At 41.4% G+C, this 16,829-nt stretch overlaps 1 protein-coding gene across 2 annotated transcripts; it reads right to left on the bottom strand.

Annotated features, from left to right (window-relative positions):
- Window positions 1-1,605: 1,605 nt before the first annotated feature.
- Window positions 1,606-12,392, bottom strand: lhx9 (LIM homeobox 9). 2 transcript variants are annotated; one of them, XM_053431471.1, is made up of 5 exons: window positions 11,498-12,392; window positions 10,384-10,586; window positions 9,013-9,371; window positions 5,691-5,893; window positions 1,606-2,511 (listed from the first exon to the last, which is right to left on the bottom strand). In XM_053431471.1, the coding sequence occupies exons 1-5, from the start codon at window positions 11,675-11,677 to the stop codon at window positions 2,455-2,457; spliced, it is 1,002 nt and encodes a 333-aa protein (XP_053287446.1). In that variant the 5' UTR covers window positions 11,678-12,392; the 3' UTR covers window positions 1,606-2,454. The 2 variants fall into 2 exon arrangements, with proteins under 2 accessions (XP_053287446.1, XP_053287445.1); XM_053431470.1 differs by lacking the exon at window positions 1,606-2,511 and adding an exon at window positions 2,928-5,109.
- Between the last annotated feature and the right edge of the window lie 4,437 nt (window positions 12,393-16,829).

Raw genomic sequence — 16,829 nt, 5'->3', positions numbered from 1 at the left:
TCAGAGCTTGAGGAGGGATATCGCTCTATAGTTTTCACAGGAAGGTGATCAACAAATATACATGTGCTCAAATGCTTGTATGCAATATAGTCCTCATTAGGTCCAACAAGGGGGTTATGTTTCCACCCCTGTCCATTTGTTTGTTGGTTTGTTTGTTTGAAAGCAAGATTGCCCATAAGCAACTGGATGGACGGGTAGGAAGCCATCACAGTCAGGTGCGGATCCAGATCAGGGATTTTTATCACTCTGTTTTTTTTTGGATTTTAACATTTTCACCATTTTCCCATGGAATAATTCATGAACCTTTATGGAAACAATCAGGTATATTTAGGGATCTCATATCTATGAATCTGTGAAATTTGGTGCAGCTTTATTGAATTTAAGGAAACTGGAGGTAGGTTCTCTACTGAGGACCATTCTAGTTCAGCAATTCTCTCTCTCCCCTCAGAAACCTCCCCCCCCCCCCCCCCCTTTATTTTACCAGTCTCCATATCATTTAATATATATTTTGAAATACCTGGAATTGGGGTGAAGCAATCCTGCTGGGAAGAAGAAGATGGTTGATCAGACACACACCACCACTCTCACATTCTAGTGTTGTGATAGGCTGCATTCCAGTCACCAACAACAACCCCAACAGGCAAACCCCTGAAATTCTTGTCAACACGGGGCCGTGATGTTGTCCAGAATTTTTCATCCCGCAGTTCCAAAGGAGGCAAAAAAAGAAGAAGCTGAGCGGCGCTGGCTGTGTTTGTTTGTGTTTCCTCTCCAGCCCGGCTTCCTGTAGCTCTGTGGTGTCAACCCGCCCACCGTCAGACCCGGGGAACGCCAGCCCGGCTGCCACAGCGCGCAGGCACCCCAGCGACTGAGGTTTCTTCTTGGACTGACTGAAGTGTTTGCTGTTTCCCACATTGTTGGAATTCAACACCAGCCTGTTTACTGGTCCCCATGTGGCTTTAGTCTCTCTCTCTCTCTCTCTCTCTCTCTCTCTCTCTCTCTCTCTCTCTCTCTCTCTCTCTCTCTCTCTCTCTCTCTCTCTCTCTTTCCACAACACACCCTCTCCTTACATCACACACACACAGCTTATAAATACTAGGTAATGAGACTGTACGCTGCCAAACTCTGAAGACATGTGTGTTCTGTAGTTTGCATATTAACTTCTTCTCCAACCATTTTACTATACATGTCAGATTTGACTTCAATCATAACGAGCTGTGGTTTTTATTGCAAAAAAAAACATTTGTGTGAAAATGTGTGAATTTACCTTTAAATCCCATTGAGTTTGAATAGAATTGAAAATAATTGTTGTGTTAAATACACTGTGATAGTGCCACATGTTGTACGATCTATATATAGGAGTGTTTAGCTGTGTTATGACATGCTCCAAATATATTTAGCAAAAATCAGTAGAAAGGACGATAATGTGTGTTACCCTCCATGTTGACCTGAATGTCGTGAACAAATAATCTTGAAGCATCGTGTCCGTGTCCTTACAATGACATTTGTTCAGTTTCCCACTGTGAGGTGCTGTACGGGCATCAGGGACGTCAATCTTATCATTATCGTGCTTTATTTTTTGCAGCTGACAATGACTCATACAGTGAATCAAAGGAAATAATACACATCTCAAGGAAAAATGTTAACAAGATGATGAGGCGCATGCAAAATGAGGATCTCTTCTTTATCTGCTTTGTGTTTTTTTTCTTCTTCTTCACTTCCTTCCCTCGGTGCAGCCAGATGGCAAAGCTCCAGCTCTGCAGTCCCCCTTCATACACTCATCAGGTTTGATGGGCATCCTGCTGCCGAGTTTCAAGGAGGCCATGTGTTTATGAAATGACACTCGTGACAAAAGAAAACTACTATTTAGCAAGCTGATTCTTGGGTGGGGTGCATGGGGGCAGCAATGTGTGTGTGTGTGTGTGTGTGTGTTTGTATAGAGTAAGTATAGTTGGGATGTATATATTGTGCTTACATAGGAGCAAGGAAGTGGGGGAAGTGTGTGTGTTTGTGTGTATCTTTCAGTAACATCCATACTGTCTCCGTTTCACACTCTTGTCATGTCGGATGCCATGTTTTTTTTGTTTTTTTTGTCACATCCTGTTTCTTTCTGTTTTCTTTTCTTTCTTTTCTTTTTTTTACTATGTTACAATACATTTTATTATAATTTTGTGCATCTTATAATTCCAATACAGAAAGATTTTCTTCTTTTTTATCACATTCATATCAGATTTTATACATTGTTGGTTCTCCTCCGCTGATGGACTCAAACATTCAGGACAAACCTTTGTACTTTTTCTTTTTTTTTGTTAAATCCTCTGTTGTACATTTGCAACTGAAACAGGATTTTATGGTGGTTGTTTATTTGTTCTCAATTTGCTATCATCTTATCCTAATATTGTCTTTGTCTTCAATGGTGATGAATTCCCATCAAAGTTTTCCCCTTCTCTTAATACTTTAGGGAATTTTCAAACGTCGGGATGTATGGCTGTAATGCCCCAAGATTTGTTCTCCCTGAAAGAAATGATAGAGTAAGAATATATTAACTACAGAGCAACCTGGCTTTACTGGGTCTGCATTTACTCTTACTTCATTTTAGGTTTACCAATATGTAATGCATAAATATATATATATCAATAAATGCTTTGCAGCATTCCTTGGATTTAAATTTTAAAGCCATGTTCATGCATTAAAAAGCAATTTCATATTTTTGATTGCAGGGTTTAGATGCAAATCCATGGGGCATTACGTTAAAAAACCATAAACATCATAAAATAGGAAATAGAAATAAAAAATGAAGGCAAAAATGAGGACGTTTAACTGGTCATCAATAACTGAATGCTGTCTCATTTGTTGATGTGACAAAACAAAAGGAATCGTTTTCGAGAAGGAACACAAAAAATGGCAAGTGTAATGAAAAAGAAAACCCATTTAAAGCAAAGTAGTTTTATTCACACAAATTTAATAAGATATATAACAACCGTTTGGTCCATAAATATTTAAGGGGAAATAGTTTCTATACACCATCTTTATCAAGAAACAGGGAAACATGGACAATCTTGATAGAACACTTACTGTACTCAACTATTAACACGAAGATCAATATATAAGGTTCTTGGATTACCCAACTATATCTGAAAGAGTGCACAAATGCTTTCTATGACATCGCTGCCCCCTTTTTTTAAAACAGGATACACCAAAAAAAAGATCTTCGGAAATAAGATGCAAAACAGTACAAAACTAGTGAGGCGTCAAAAGGATGTGAATCAGTTAACAAAGAACACATATATCCTGAAGTTCACAAACTTTCTCCCAAGTTATAGCATAAGGCACATAGTAGAACTGAGTTAGGCGTCTACCTCGTCGAGTAGATCTAGAGTTACCACTTTGTTCTACAGTAGAACAAACTGTGACGCGCTCACAATGAAATGCATCGACTCCATTGAAGATTTGCTCTTTCCCTCTTTCTCTCCTTTTTTCGTTTCCCTCCTCTATCGTTCAGCCAGAAGAAACATGTTTTTGGTTTCTGTTCAGTGGCAAGTGTCGTTAAAGAAAGTATAAATATGGCCAAAAGAGAGAGAACACATGGACGATGACTTCCCACTGGCTGCCTCTCACGACTCCACCTATCTGAGGTCATTTGAATGTTTGTGTCAGCTCGACAAATCTAGTCTGCAACGTCGCACCCCCCCCCCCCCTTACTTTTTGTCAAAAAAATCACATTGTTACCCTGAGCAACATGATAAAAACGATAATGCACTTTTCACTGGGCAGTATATTGTCACTGTGCAATTGAGTTTAGCTGTGGATCTGTGGATATGTTTGCTAGGATTCATCCATTTGCCTGCGGTTAATCGATGAGGACAACGAATCTGAAAAAGTGCTCTGTCACGGAAACAGTCGATTACAACGGTGCCCGTTAACTGCTCTCCGATCTGAATTCCTCCCGCTCGCCTCTCATCACCAAGCTCTTGTGTTGATGTGACTGCGTTACGTGTCGAACAGTCACCACTGTACAGACTGTGGGACTGGCTTTTTGAAAAGACATTAAAAAATGTGTATGTGTGTGGTTTTTGGGGCATCTGCCTGCCATCTAACCGGCGATGGTTTGGTGCTTGTAATGTAATTCAGACGCTCTACACGTAGCTCTGTGAAATATCCCAATGTCCGATTCCATCCAACTCAGTCTCACAGACTGAAACATTCGGAAATAATTAAAGCCTGTTTTCTGGAGTTACCCAATACAGAACATTCTACAAGTTTATTACCCAAATTATTCCAAACAGAAAAAAAACTCTTTAAATTGGATAGTGCGAACACATTGCATACATATACAGGGTTCTGAGTGCAGAATATTCATATTATTTACCAATTAACCATAAATTAGAGAGGGCTCATTTGATCATAATTCAATACAAATGTACAAATCAAGTCAAATCAAGTAGAACTACTTATTTTCCAGACAGGATTCAAGTTTAGTTTTTTTTTTTTCCAAATAAGCTGTGAAACACACAACAACTTTTCTAATGCCTTCAACTTCAAAAAGTCCCGTCCAAGATCTGCGTCCTGCGAGTCAACTACAGTCATGGCTGCCGTGCGGTTTTCAAATGCTACACATTAAAATGATTTCCTCGTCTTTTAATGTGGTCGCTGCTGTTCTTGTTCCTGTTGTTCTTGTTTGTGTACACAGTACAGCACGTTCTGTGCCAAGGAGCTGTCTCTGGTTCATTTAAAGGTGTCACTTTAAAAAAATAAAATGTCAATCGAAGAAGATCAAATAAAAATTCAAAAAACAAACCAGCAAATCAAAATCAGATGAAATAAAAAATAAAAATAAATCAATCCGCTAGAGATGGATTGTTAGAAAAGGTTTGTCAAGGTAGTTTGTGAAGGGCTCCCCGAATCATGGCTGTCCAAACTAGAGGTGACGGAGGTCACTACAGTGATAGAGGGGTTTGTCAGGTCTGTTAGTGTGGCCGCGCTGGAGGGGGGGCTCAGGGCCCCACTGTCGGATGAGGGTGCAGGGAGTGAGGTGCCATCAGCCTTATCAACTCCATTCTCCTGTCGCAAAACGTTCCTTCTGAATTTGGCTCTTGCGTTTTGGAACCAAACCTGCAAACCAATCCCAGTGTGGCTTTTACTTTTTGTGTTTAGGTAGGATTAACTTTTAAAAAAGAATCATGTGTACATCAAGTTATCACAGCTGTCACTCTATCAAGCTGCTCTTTCCTCACATAGATAAATCTTTATACGGCATTTTGAGCTGAAGGGGCAGATAGCTATGAACCAGTTAGCTCCTGAACAAAGATATTTAATAGCAAATCAAACAATAATCCTGATCAAAACTTTTATCTGCGATAGTTGAATTACACCTCTTTCTGCTACTGAGATAAAAAGGACATGTGCACTCTCGTTATTATTAATATTAGCAACAGTCTGACCTATTTTGTGCTTAAGAGCTACTTTTCTCCTTTCTTTCCCAAAAAGGAACATTAAATAATTTACAAAATCTCAGATAATAACCCCTGGATATACATCTAATGACTAAATGGACCAACCAAACAAACAGAAACGAAAAAAGATGACGTGGATGATCATTTGGGTGTGGGATGAGGGGGACGTGGAGGGGGGGTGGGGTGCAGACACACACATGGGCTGATCAGATCAATAAGAAGAACGGACTCGCGGCTTACCTGGAGAACTCTCTTAGTGAGCCCCGTTTTCTGGGCCAGCTGCTTTAAGTCCTTGGCATCTGGGTTGTGGTTGATGGCAAAGTAGGATTTCATTGTCCGCAGCTGATGGTGTTTGAAGGAGGTCCGCATGCGTTTGGTCTTCTGCGTCGGGGCGTAGGACTGCTGGTCCCGGTCCATGTGATCCGTGTCATTCTCGTTGCAGCCTGAGAGGTCAGGGAGCAGAGCACAGGGACAGATCAGAGACCCGGAGAACTACACATTCATTTTCATTCTCTAGCAATTCTGTTTCCCCCCAAAAAAAAACGTTGTCTGAGGAATATGCGTGGGACAATCGGTGATGATGAACTCTATATGAAGCAAATCACCTCAGTGAGAATCGTGTGTTAGAGACAGCCATCACTCGTTATTATGATAAACGTGTTTCATGGCCTTCACACACTATATGAACTCAAGTAAATACGTATATTTCCATTGACCTAAGCCAACTACAGAGTATTATTATGTGCTGCATAGTAAATAATTGAAGTTTTTATACGTAGTTAGAAAATACAAATCAGCGAAAGTAAATCAACGGACCTGATGAAACTGCAGACATTTAAAACATTGCGAGTTTAGGTTATCGTGTTTGTTTCTGTGAGCGCCGGAGAGTTAAGAAGAAATTAAATGAAAATAAAGCAAAGTGATGACTGGGCTAAATTATTTCTGCTTGTATTTGTTAAGACTATCAGGCCTAATGGGGCTCATTTGTCAATAGCTGAGCATGTAAAATACTTAAAGATGGTGATGTGCAAAAAAACGGCTCCACTATATTAAACGCGTGTGTGCAATGTAACGCTGAGGCTGAAAATCTTCATCAAAGCATTGACAAAATCTATGTTAACACTCAGTTATAAATATATATTTAAAAGAGATCTGTGCATAATTCTGTTCTGCTGCAACAGAGACAATCCCTTTGTCTAATGAATTCTCGCATGTGACTGTTGAACATTGACATGATTTCTATATGAAAACATCAATTTTTTTTATAGAATGTAGGTTTCACATTAAAACAAACCTCATCACTTATTCCACTGAAGATGCAGAGGAGCACAGATTTTAATATAAATCATAAAGTAAGCTGCTGTAATTTGCCTGTCTCCCTGCGTGTGTCCTAAATGCTGAGCAGTAGTTTTTCTCTGTGGCTGATAAATGATCAGATGAACGATCTCAACACAAGGTGCAGTGCAAACACTTTCCTGTGCATGAATCATTAAGTTAAATCACAAATCAGTTTAAATGAGGAACAGTGGCTTTTATGTGTTTGTGTTTTACTTCTCCTCGTGACACATGTCATGGACATCTCATGTTGTGCAGCTGCAGCCTTCACAGGGCTTGTGTTTGACTTGATGTTACCCACTAGGGGTCTCTATATCCAAACAAGACCCAAGTTTCCACAGTGCTGTGGAATACTCTGTGGACCCACACCTTTCCCTGGTGGAAACAAACATGAATGTGCTCGCTAAAGCAGAAACAAAACCTCGAACAAAACCTCGTCCCATTTGTCAAGAAGGAGATTCTCCTGATCTGCAGAGCCACATTTTAACCGGGGCAACAAAAAAAAAAAAAAGATTTAACAGCACAACAAAGGAATAAAAAGGGAAATGTCAAAATGAATCAGTTGTGCCCTCAAGTATTATTTTAAAATGTTCCACTTAATTTTTAGTTAATGGGATATTTAGAATCTTGTGAGGTGGCATTAAATTCAGCATTTATTTAACTTTTTTTTTTTTTTACTTCAAAACAAAAAGCCAATTAGCTTCTTCTTTTTTTGATATAATAAAAGAATTCGATTCTATTTAAAAATCCCCATTGGGTCATATAATATTCCCAGTTGGTCTTTCACTGGTCTGACATCATCTCGCTGCATTTGGTCTTTCTCTGCATTTTCTTTTGTGTGACTTTTGTACCTGTTGTGGTTGTGTTACTCATTTTATAGCTTTGTTTGAGGAATGCGTGTTGCCCCATTAAAAAAAAAACAACCCTGCAGACCCTCGCTGGTTATTTCTCATCGCATGAAAACTTGAGGATTTGCATAATGTCCTATGAATTGTGTTTATCCGGGAAACCGACCCCAGCCCCTGTGTGGTGTACAGTGCCGGGTCCGCAGCCCCCGGGCCCCTCTCCCCGCGGCAGGCCCCTCTGCGCGGCGCTGAGAACCGGCGCTGACCGCCGCACAGGAGGCCAGGGATTCCAACGTCACCTCCAATTAACGGAGAACAATTAACGCGCAGATTACCCTTATTCCTCCCCATTCACCGGGAACACAGGAAACTTGGCAGCACAATGACAAACTTTCCCAAGCGCGCACTAATGCGCAGAAAGCGACAGCAGAATGGGGACGCTGCGGGGGGGTCGGGGGGTCGGGATATAACATCCACAGATTCAATAGCAAGTTTTCAGGAGAAACCTACATTCAACAGTAGCTCAGTGTCCGCCGCCCTCACTGCTTTTGTTCCGCCCGCAAAAAAGGTCAAGCACGTGCAAAACGTGAGATGATTTTTCTTGACGTTTATTTGGCTGCGAGTTTGTCTTTTTCTTCTTCTTCTCTTTTCCACGCACCGACCCTGCGCCACATTTCAATCCCTTCACACTCGCTCCATACATTTAATTTGACCCGAATTAATGGTAATTGAAGAAGTCGATGGCCGAGGTCAGATTTCGATCCTTCTCCCGCACGGCTAGAAGCAGAGAGACGGTGCGTTCAAGGACCACGTACAACAGAGAGCTGCAGATTAATTAGCCCTCGGCCGCGGGCGTTCACCTATATTTGCATCTGCCTACAGGGCACGTGGATTCATGTCCTATAACATGGGAAGCGAACCCAAGGCTGGGGAGATGTGCGTAAAATATGGGAACCCCAAGAAAATATTTTAAATATTGTTTTTAACGATTAAAAGAAGATTACAAAAAATATTTATATTTATTTAAGTGCGATTTTATTATTTATTTTTACGGGCTCTAATTAAATGAATAAAGGATATAGGCCAGTATGGTTTTAGTATAAGATACATAAACCATAATGTGGCAAAAGGTTCTCAACTGGTCCAAGGACAAATGGGTCTTTAAGTGGATATTTAACCCGAGCTCCTCAAAGAATGGCTCCATGTTTAATTAACATTAGAGTTCACGTTATAGGTCTCACCGTTCTCCTGCAGTCAAAGACTAAAGGCTGCTTTTCCACCATAGTAAGAATGAGAACCTTATTCGCCTTGTTATGTATGAATTATATATTTATACACATAAACCGATATCCTCTTCCCAGTGCGTGGGGCCCAGCCCTCACCTGTGTTGTAGCTGGGTATATCTATCCCCATGGCCGGGCTCTTCCTCTTGCGCGGCCTGCCCTTCTGCGCGCTGCCGGTGCCGTTGAAGTAGGGCAGCGTGAGGCCGCCGCCCTTGGCCGCCAGCTCGGCGAAGTTGAGCTGGGGGTGGTAGTCCGGCCCCTGCACCAGGCTCTCGAAGTGCAGGCGGCAGTACACCATGCTGTCCTTCATGCCGAAGTGGTCGCCCGTGGTCAGCGTCTTGTTGCACGTGGTGCACGTGAAGCAGCTCAGGTGGTACACGGAGTCGCGCGCACGCATCACCATCTCCGAGGCCGAAATCCCGAGGTGGCAGCGCGCGCACCTCTGCACCGAGAACCTTCTGGAACAGACACATCGTCAACACACCTCATACATGGACACCAGGTTACACACACACACACACACACCAGCACCGGAGCGGGATACACGCACAGGGTCACTAGGGCTCATATATGTAAAAAAGCAACATGTGATGTACACGCGTGTGTTTCCCCCTCAGCAGCCTCCCTGTGTGTGGGTCTGCTCAGCTGCAACAAGCCAACACACTGAGATCACAACCTGAGCTGCAGCAGCCACATCTGGCCTGCAACTGGCTGACGGCTGCCTGCTCCACGAGTCGCACTGGGTTTTAAAAAATACTATCTGTGTACAAATACTTTCACTCATAAATAAGAAGCTTTACAACGCCAGAAATAAAACTGATAACCCGGTGTATTTAACATTAAACACAAGAGGCTACATGTTATTAGAATGTGAGAGAGCTCACAACACATCGAGCATTTCTCTGTCTTTACTGCGGCTGTGCATTATAAAGCCACTCTGGACTGTGCATGGATTTAAAAAAATGTATAGGCTATATTAAAATATAGGTTAACACGTGACCCAGGAAATATGTTTATTTTTTCCATTCATGCTGACAAAACAAAAACAGGAATGTGTAATGTGGGTTGTTCTTTGTTTATGAGAGTGACTCTCAAGTTAATGTGTAGTTTACATAATACTGCCAGAGCTGGAAAGTCTAAAGAACAAACATTTAAAATTACAATTTAAGATTATTCCCATTGAACAACAAGCCTGGTTAATGCAGACAGTTGTGATTTATAAAAGAATAAACATGAGGCCTGATTGGATCAGAAGTCAGAAACATTAATCCGGACGAGCAGTCTCAGCCTGTTGAATCGCTGCTAACAGTGTATGTAGTTTGCTTTCTTTAAATATAGTTTAATTTTTACATTACACCAGGAACATAAACGGATCCATGCGTGCATTGGGTGGGTTATTCTACGCGCGTGCATGTGTGTGCGTGACAGGAACTGACGTGTAAATAGACGATGAACCTGGATTTTTCTTACCTGTAGTAATCATCTTTGCAGTAGATACTTCCATCCTTTGCAAAACACGTTAGCTCCGACTCCAGCGCCAGTTTACATTCACAGCATTTGAGGCATCGCAGGTGCCACTGTTTGTCCACGGCCAGGAGGTAATATCTGTCCGAGATCTTGCCTCCACAGCCGGCGCACAGAGCAGGCTTCTCCGGGCTCATGGAGGGCATGGTCTGCGGTCAGAGGGAGAGGACACGGTGACTACACTTTACTGCACCGGCTGGAACATGCACAGTATGATATAACACATAATACACAACAATAGCTGGACATTTGGTTAAACTTGATTCTCCACCTCGATGAGGCCATTGGAGCTTTTTCAACACGATGTTAAACAATCACAAGCTTCGGGCCCAAATTAAGAAATAAAAGCTGAACAACCGTGATTCAAAAATCCATGAAATGTCGAGCAGAATTAAAAACATTGGATTTAACATCACGAGTTTAACCTGCTGTTTATTTGTAGCCGTGAACAACAACTTCACTTTAACTGATTTAGGAACTCACTTATATTTAATGTATTAAACATATTGAAAACAGGTAAAGAATTATTTTCTGCCAAAATCCCAAAGCACAAATTTAACAACAACAATAACACGAATAATAATAATTATAATTACTATTATTCAGACAATTTTCTGAAGTTATTTTATAAACCCAACTGCAACTAAAACGATGTAATTAGCCCACAGACAACGAGATGTTACTGTTAATTATAATAATGTACAAAGATTAATTTAATAACAAGAGAAATTCAGTGTTTCAGCTATTTAAACAACTGGATGTTAAGCTGCAGCCAGTTTGCTTTTGGTAATTCGTTTTGTGCAGCTGATAAAGTTTTCAACAATTGCAACAATCCATGAGGAAGCGAAAAGTAGTTTTAACAAATTTAGTTGGACTAAAATACATTTTAAATTTGATTTGTCCATAAAGAAGTGGCTGAGATCCTCCTCTCCAGTCTCCTACTCACCCGCAAAACAACTACAACACGTTTCCCTGCGCGTTACCGGTGCCACAGTCGCCGTTTACGCAGCAGCGAGGGTAGAAAAAGGAGTTTTAACACGGGTCGACCCCCGGCTCTTACCGACTCTCTCCCGTTCAGCTGCATGCCCTTCGCCAGGCGCGACTCCGTTTTCGACCTCCTCTCCATCTCCTCCATGATCCCTTGGATGTGATCCCCGGAGATCCCGTGGAAAAGCATGGCTCCCGGTCCTGGACGCAACTTGCAACTGCTTGCCTCTCTCTTGCAGCCCACAACTTCCATATACCTCAGCGCATCCGACGTGGGCTCTGGGGCTCAGGGGGAGGCGCGGGGAACCGGAGCAGCAGCAGCCACACAGCCCCAGAGACTCAGGCTCAGATCACCTCCTCGCCACAGTGCAAAGGCAACTGGAAGAAAAGGAGGAAGGCAAAAAAAAAAGAAGCTACAGCATGGGTGGGACAGGAGGAGGAGGAGTGGTGTGTGTGGTGCACCAGCGTTCTCTCCTGCTTCCCGTCAAATGTCTCTCCTCCAGAAAGAAAGACAGGACCAACAACAATAATAAAAAAATAAAAAAGAAGAAGAAAAAAAGATTGTATAGTCCAACTGGTGCGACAGAGCGGCGTGGAAGTGGTGGTGGTGGTGGGGAGGGAGGAGGGGAGGGGAGGGGGTGCAGTATGAACACTCTCCCAAAATAATGACACACAGTTATTGTTGTTTCTCTCTCTCTCTCTCTCACTCTCTCTCTCACTCTCACTCTCTCTCTCTCTCTCTCTCTCTCTCCCGGTTCTCCCGCTTCTCCCAGTCAGGGGCTCCGCGGTGTTTGGAGGTCAGGTTGGGACTGACTGGATTTCAGCACCGTGTCCTATTTGTGAAGGGAGCGGAGCCTGCCCAGTCTGAATAATTTGGTAGGAGGAGTTCCCCTCTCTCTCCCTCTCGCTCTCACACACACACACACACACGCACACACACACACACACACACACACACACACACACACACACACACACACGCACACACCCCCCCCCCTCTCTCTCTCTCCATCAGACACTCTCTCTCTCTCTCCCTCCCTCTCCTTCTCCACTGAATTTCTATTCACCAACAAAGAGCTGTCACTCTCTCCCTCAAAAACCTCCCGATGCTGGCTGCACGCTGCTGCGAAGGACCACCACTTCATGGTACTGACCTTTTCATTTACTTTTATTCCCTCATTTAGAGGCGAGGACGCTGCGTTGTGGACAACCGATGCATACAACAACAACAAAAAGATAATACTAATAATTAAAATTAACTAAAATAAACTTTGAATAATTTAAACGCATATTTTTCATCCATTTTACACATCTTAAATAAGTATTTACATCTTAATTAAAATGAATGGTCTTTAGTTATAATTACAGGACGTTTAATTTCAGGAGAGTTTATTAACTTTTATTATAAGTTTTATCGTGAAATTACATTAATATTTAGGGATTTAATTGGTTGTGAATCTGAATTTAGTGTGTGTGTTTGTGTTAAATTTAGTACTGTCTAAAAAAATTATAAAAACTAATAAAATAATAAAATCTGCTCAGTGTCAAACTCCTTTAAAATAAGAAAATTTTGACATTTTAAATTTATTTCCCCCACTTATACCAAAGCTCATTTTTTTTGCTGTATTGAAAACAGATTTAATTTGAGCAGGCGACAAACCACTCCCTCTTTTATAGTCTACATTTACAGGCTGGTCTTTTCGGTGCAAAATCAATTTTTATCTCCATCAAACGAGCATCATAGATTTTTACCGAGCCTCATTAACACGGTCCCTGCAGGGTCTCTGGAATTAGACCTAAAATCTGCTTCACTGGTTCTGATCATGAACAGAAACAAGACCATATATATTTCAGTGTTTTCTTATGGACCCTGCAGCATGAAAAAACACCTCCATAATATTTTCACGTGATTCTTTACCATAATATATATAATCTACACTGTGCACGAGGCTGTGAAGCTACAATAAAAGATCCGTGTCCGTTTTAAAGGGTGTGAAAACTCTGTAACACAAAGTACACACACACACACACACGTATATATACACACACATATATATATATATGCAAACCGATGAGTTTAAGGTCCGACTCACTGTAGGACGAGGAATGGTGACAACATCCAAGAAAGAAGTATTTTGAGGTATTTTGACAAACACCACACAGGCCTTTACAGCTGATATCCGGATAACGAGATCTGCATGCTCCCTGCAATATCATATATATATATATATATATATATATATATAGATATAAAAAATACTAATATATATATTTTGCATTAAAACAATATATATATATATACTGTCTGAATCTGTGACTCTGGTCCCATTAATAGATTTACTGAGGGGAGGGAGGTGGTGGTGGTGGGAGGTGTTTGCAGGTGTGGATGCTTCATTACTTCATCTCGAGACGTGTTACATTATCTCGTGTGTCTCTGCCCCCCCCACCCCCCACCCCATCCCCACCACCACCACTGACATCACCCACCACCATGAAGTTGTGTTGGCTTTAATTGGAGGCCCCCTGATAACGCAGCCAGAGGACTTTAAGGCTCGGGGCCCCTCCTGGACGAGCTGGACCTGCAGCTGTTCATGTGCGCTCTGTCAGTGTCTCCGCAGCAGTGCTGCTGGTGGTGGTGGTGGTGGGTTTGAAAAGAGAGTGTGGGGGGGACGCGAGGATCTGATTTCACCTGGACAAAGACACCCTGAGAGGAGGCATCAGCTCAGCCCTGCGTGATATTTAATCTCACCGCAGGTTTCTATACACCCTGGAAATTAAATAAAGGCGATTTATGATGAGAATATGACTTTTTCCCATTTGTGCATGCTCCCGTTTAATTTTATATTTCAAGATGGAGACATGTATGTGGATAGAGAAGAGTGTTGTGACCCGTTGCCTGCAGCAGTGACATTTCATTTGACTGAAGTGGGTGTAACATTGTGTCAGTGAGGGGCTGAGGGAATCAGGTCTTTTGTGTTGTCGTTCTGTTGTGTTACGTTTTCCCCCTTTTCCCCCCTTGTAATTGGGATATTACCTGCAAGTAAATAAATAAATAAATAAATACACACTGATGACGTGTTTGTTTGTATTATTTTAAAGCATCACATTAAACTGCAGATGTTTTATAAACTAAAGCTCATGCAAGACTTTTTCTAATAAAACTAAAGGGGCAATATTTTTTGCATGAATTGGAAATGAACCCTGCCAATTAAATAATGTAGTTCTATGCTTCCCATCACGTTTCATTAGTGGCTTCAGATATATTGGAGGTAAAGGAATCAGGGCGATGGTGTGTCATTTTTCGTTTAGCTCCAGACGATGATTTGCCCTAATTTAAGTTGCACGATCTTGTAAAAGCAAATTAAAGCTTTAAAAACACGAAACAATCCGAATTAATCACTGATTGTTTTTCATGTTTTTTTCATATTTAAACCTCGCTTGCAAAAAAAGAGAAAACCAAAATATAAACAATGACAAATGTGGTGTTTTAAAAAGGGCGATGATGTCTCAGGGCATGAGTTTTGTCATATAAATAAAAAGAATAAAATCTCCCATCTCAGTTATTAATAAGAATTAAATGACTGGGTGTGTATTTGAAGAAAGGCGTCTTTTTGGGGGGGCTGCATTTGGATTTGATACCAAACTCCAGAATAACAAATTAAATAATTTAAGATTGCATTCATTCATTGCTGAAAATACGTATTTACAATAACCGGTGTATAAATAAATCGGTGAAATGAATGAGGGGTTGGTTTTACCTTCCACTACGTCTATCCCGGAGACGAGCCTCTATCGCCCATGCCACTGGATTTATCAGGCATCAGATCAGTCGCGCATTACTTCACACGCTCTCCTCTGTCGTTGCTCTCCTTTCTTTTTTTTTGTTATAACCTCTCCCCTGAATTTTTAATTTCCCAGTCCGACACGTGCATATAGAAGAGGTCTTACCTGAGGCTTTGCGCAGTGAGATCCAGATCCCTGTGCAGCGCGCAGGCGGAGGCGCTCCGGACTGTGCGCGCAGTGCGCAGAGCTGGAGACGGAGGAGACGCTGCCGGTAGATGGGGGCTGTTCCTCGTTTCTGAGCCTGCACCTCCAGCTCAAGCGTCAATTAAAACACAAGACATTTAAATATTCCTCTCCCATGTGCAGGCGGCCCTCAGCGCACCACAAAACACACGCACACACACACTTGGAAAAATGGGGAGATGAGCCACTGGCCTACTCAGCATGTAGGTTATAATGTGTGATGCATACTCGTAAATTAAAGAGGGTTAATCTGCAGGATCTGGAGTCAGTTGTCGCCAAATGGTAAACAACCATCATTAGAGAGATTTGAAACCAGATTCAAGGATTTTTAACCCACTTTCCACTTGTTTTAATACAACTTATGTTTGAATTCACCCCCCAAAGTTTTATTTTGGACCTGAAGCACGAATTTTGAAATGAAAAGGAATAGTAGATTATATCCTAAAATGATAATTACATAATGTGTGGGTCAAAACTGAACGAGACGTCAAATGGTCACAAGTGTGATTCCACTGGCTGCAGAGCAGAGGTCTGTGGGAGGGACTGATTGGAAAGGTCTGTACAGTCAAACTAGATCAATCAATCTGACGGACACGTGGAGCACAACAACACGTGCCTGTGGAAAGGAAAGGGTACTGAATAATTACATCAAATCGAAATCAGATTAGAAATAAAAAAAATAGATTTTAATTTCTGAATTTTAGGAGAAAATCCAAATTCAAGAGTGATTGGCAGATATTTACTTAAGATGATTTAAAATGGCAAACGAATGATTACTTTAATTCATGAAACGGTACAAATGTAAAACAAAATATGAATTTACAGGTTAGGATGTATAACGTGTGTTTTTTTCACTGGGTGTGCACTGAATACAGAATATTTAAATAACTGAATCACTGTGTTCACATTTCGTTTCCCCTGAACTGTGACGTATGTTTCTCCGTTTCTCTCACCTGCAGGAGCAGAAGCGACCAACCTCATCTACATTCAGTGTATAGATAAACAGTCACAGTCAATAAAGCCAGGAAGCATTTTACACACCATTTGGCCTCATATTGCAAAAATACTGATTGAAGAAATAATAATAATGTCAATATTTTACTAAATATTAATACAGTTAATGTTTGGAAGAAGGTTTGAGTGTTGCTGTGACAAAATGACCAATATCAATATTTTTCATGGTAATGTAATGGTAATGTTGCTCTAATTTCATTGTGCATCGCTGGATCACTGTTCACCCGAGAGGCTGAGCATAATAACAGGCCATTAAATAATAATAGAATTAATAACCCAATGTAAGACAGTTTAAAGGGCATGTTCTGGATTGTATGTTTACTGTTCACATGACAGAGGGAGGTCATCCACCAGGCAGGATGTCC

The sequence above is a fragment of the Pleuronectes platessa genome, chromosome 9 (assembly GCF_947347685.1).
Source record: "Pleuronectes platessa chromosome 9, fPlePla1.1, whole genome shotgun sequence".
Classification (NCBI taxonomy): domain Eukaryota; kingdom Metazoa; phylum Chordata; class Actinopteri; order Pleuronectiformes; family Pleuronectidae; genus Pleuronectes; species Pleuronectes platessa.
This window is presented reverse-complemented; position numbering and strand designations above follow the sequence as displayed.

Coding starts and splice junctions, on each gene's coding strand:
- lhx9 (XM_053431470.1), bottom strand. CDS start 11,677: ATGGAAGTTGTGGGCTGCAAGAGAGAGGCAAGCAGTTGCAAGTTGCGT. Junction 5,894..9,012: donor TATACCCAGCTACAACACAG/GTGAGGGCTGGG, acceptor CTGACCTCTCAG/GCTGCAACGAGAATGACACG. Junction 5,110..5,690: donor TCACTAAGAGAGTTCTCCAG/GTAAGCCGCGAG, acceptor ATTGGTTTGCAG/GTTTGGTTCCAAAACGCAAG.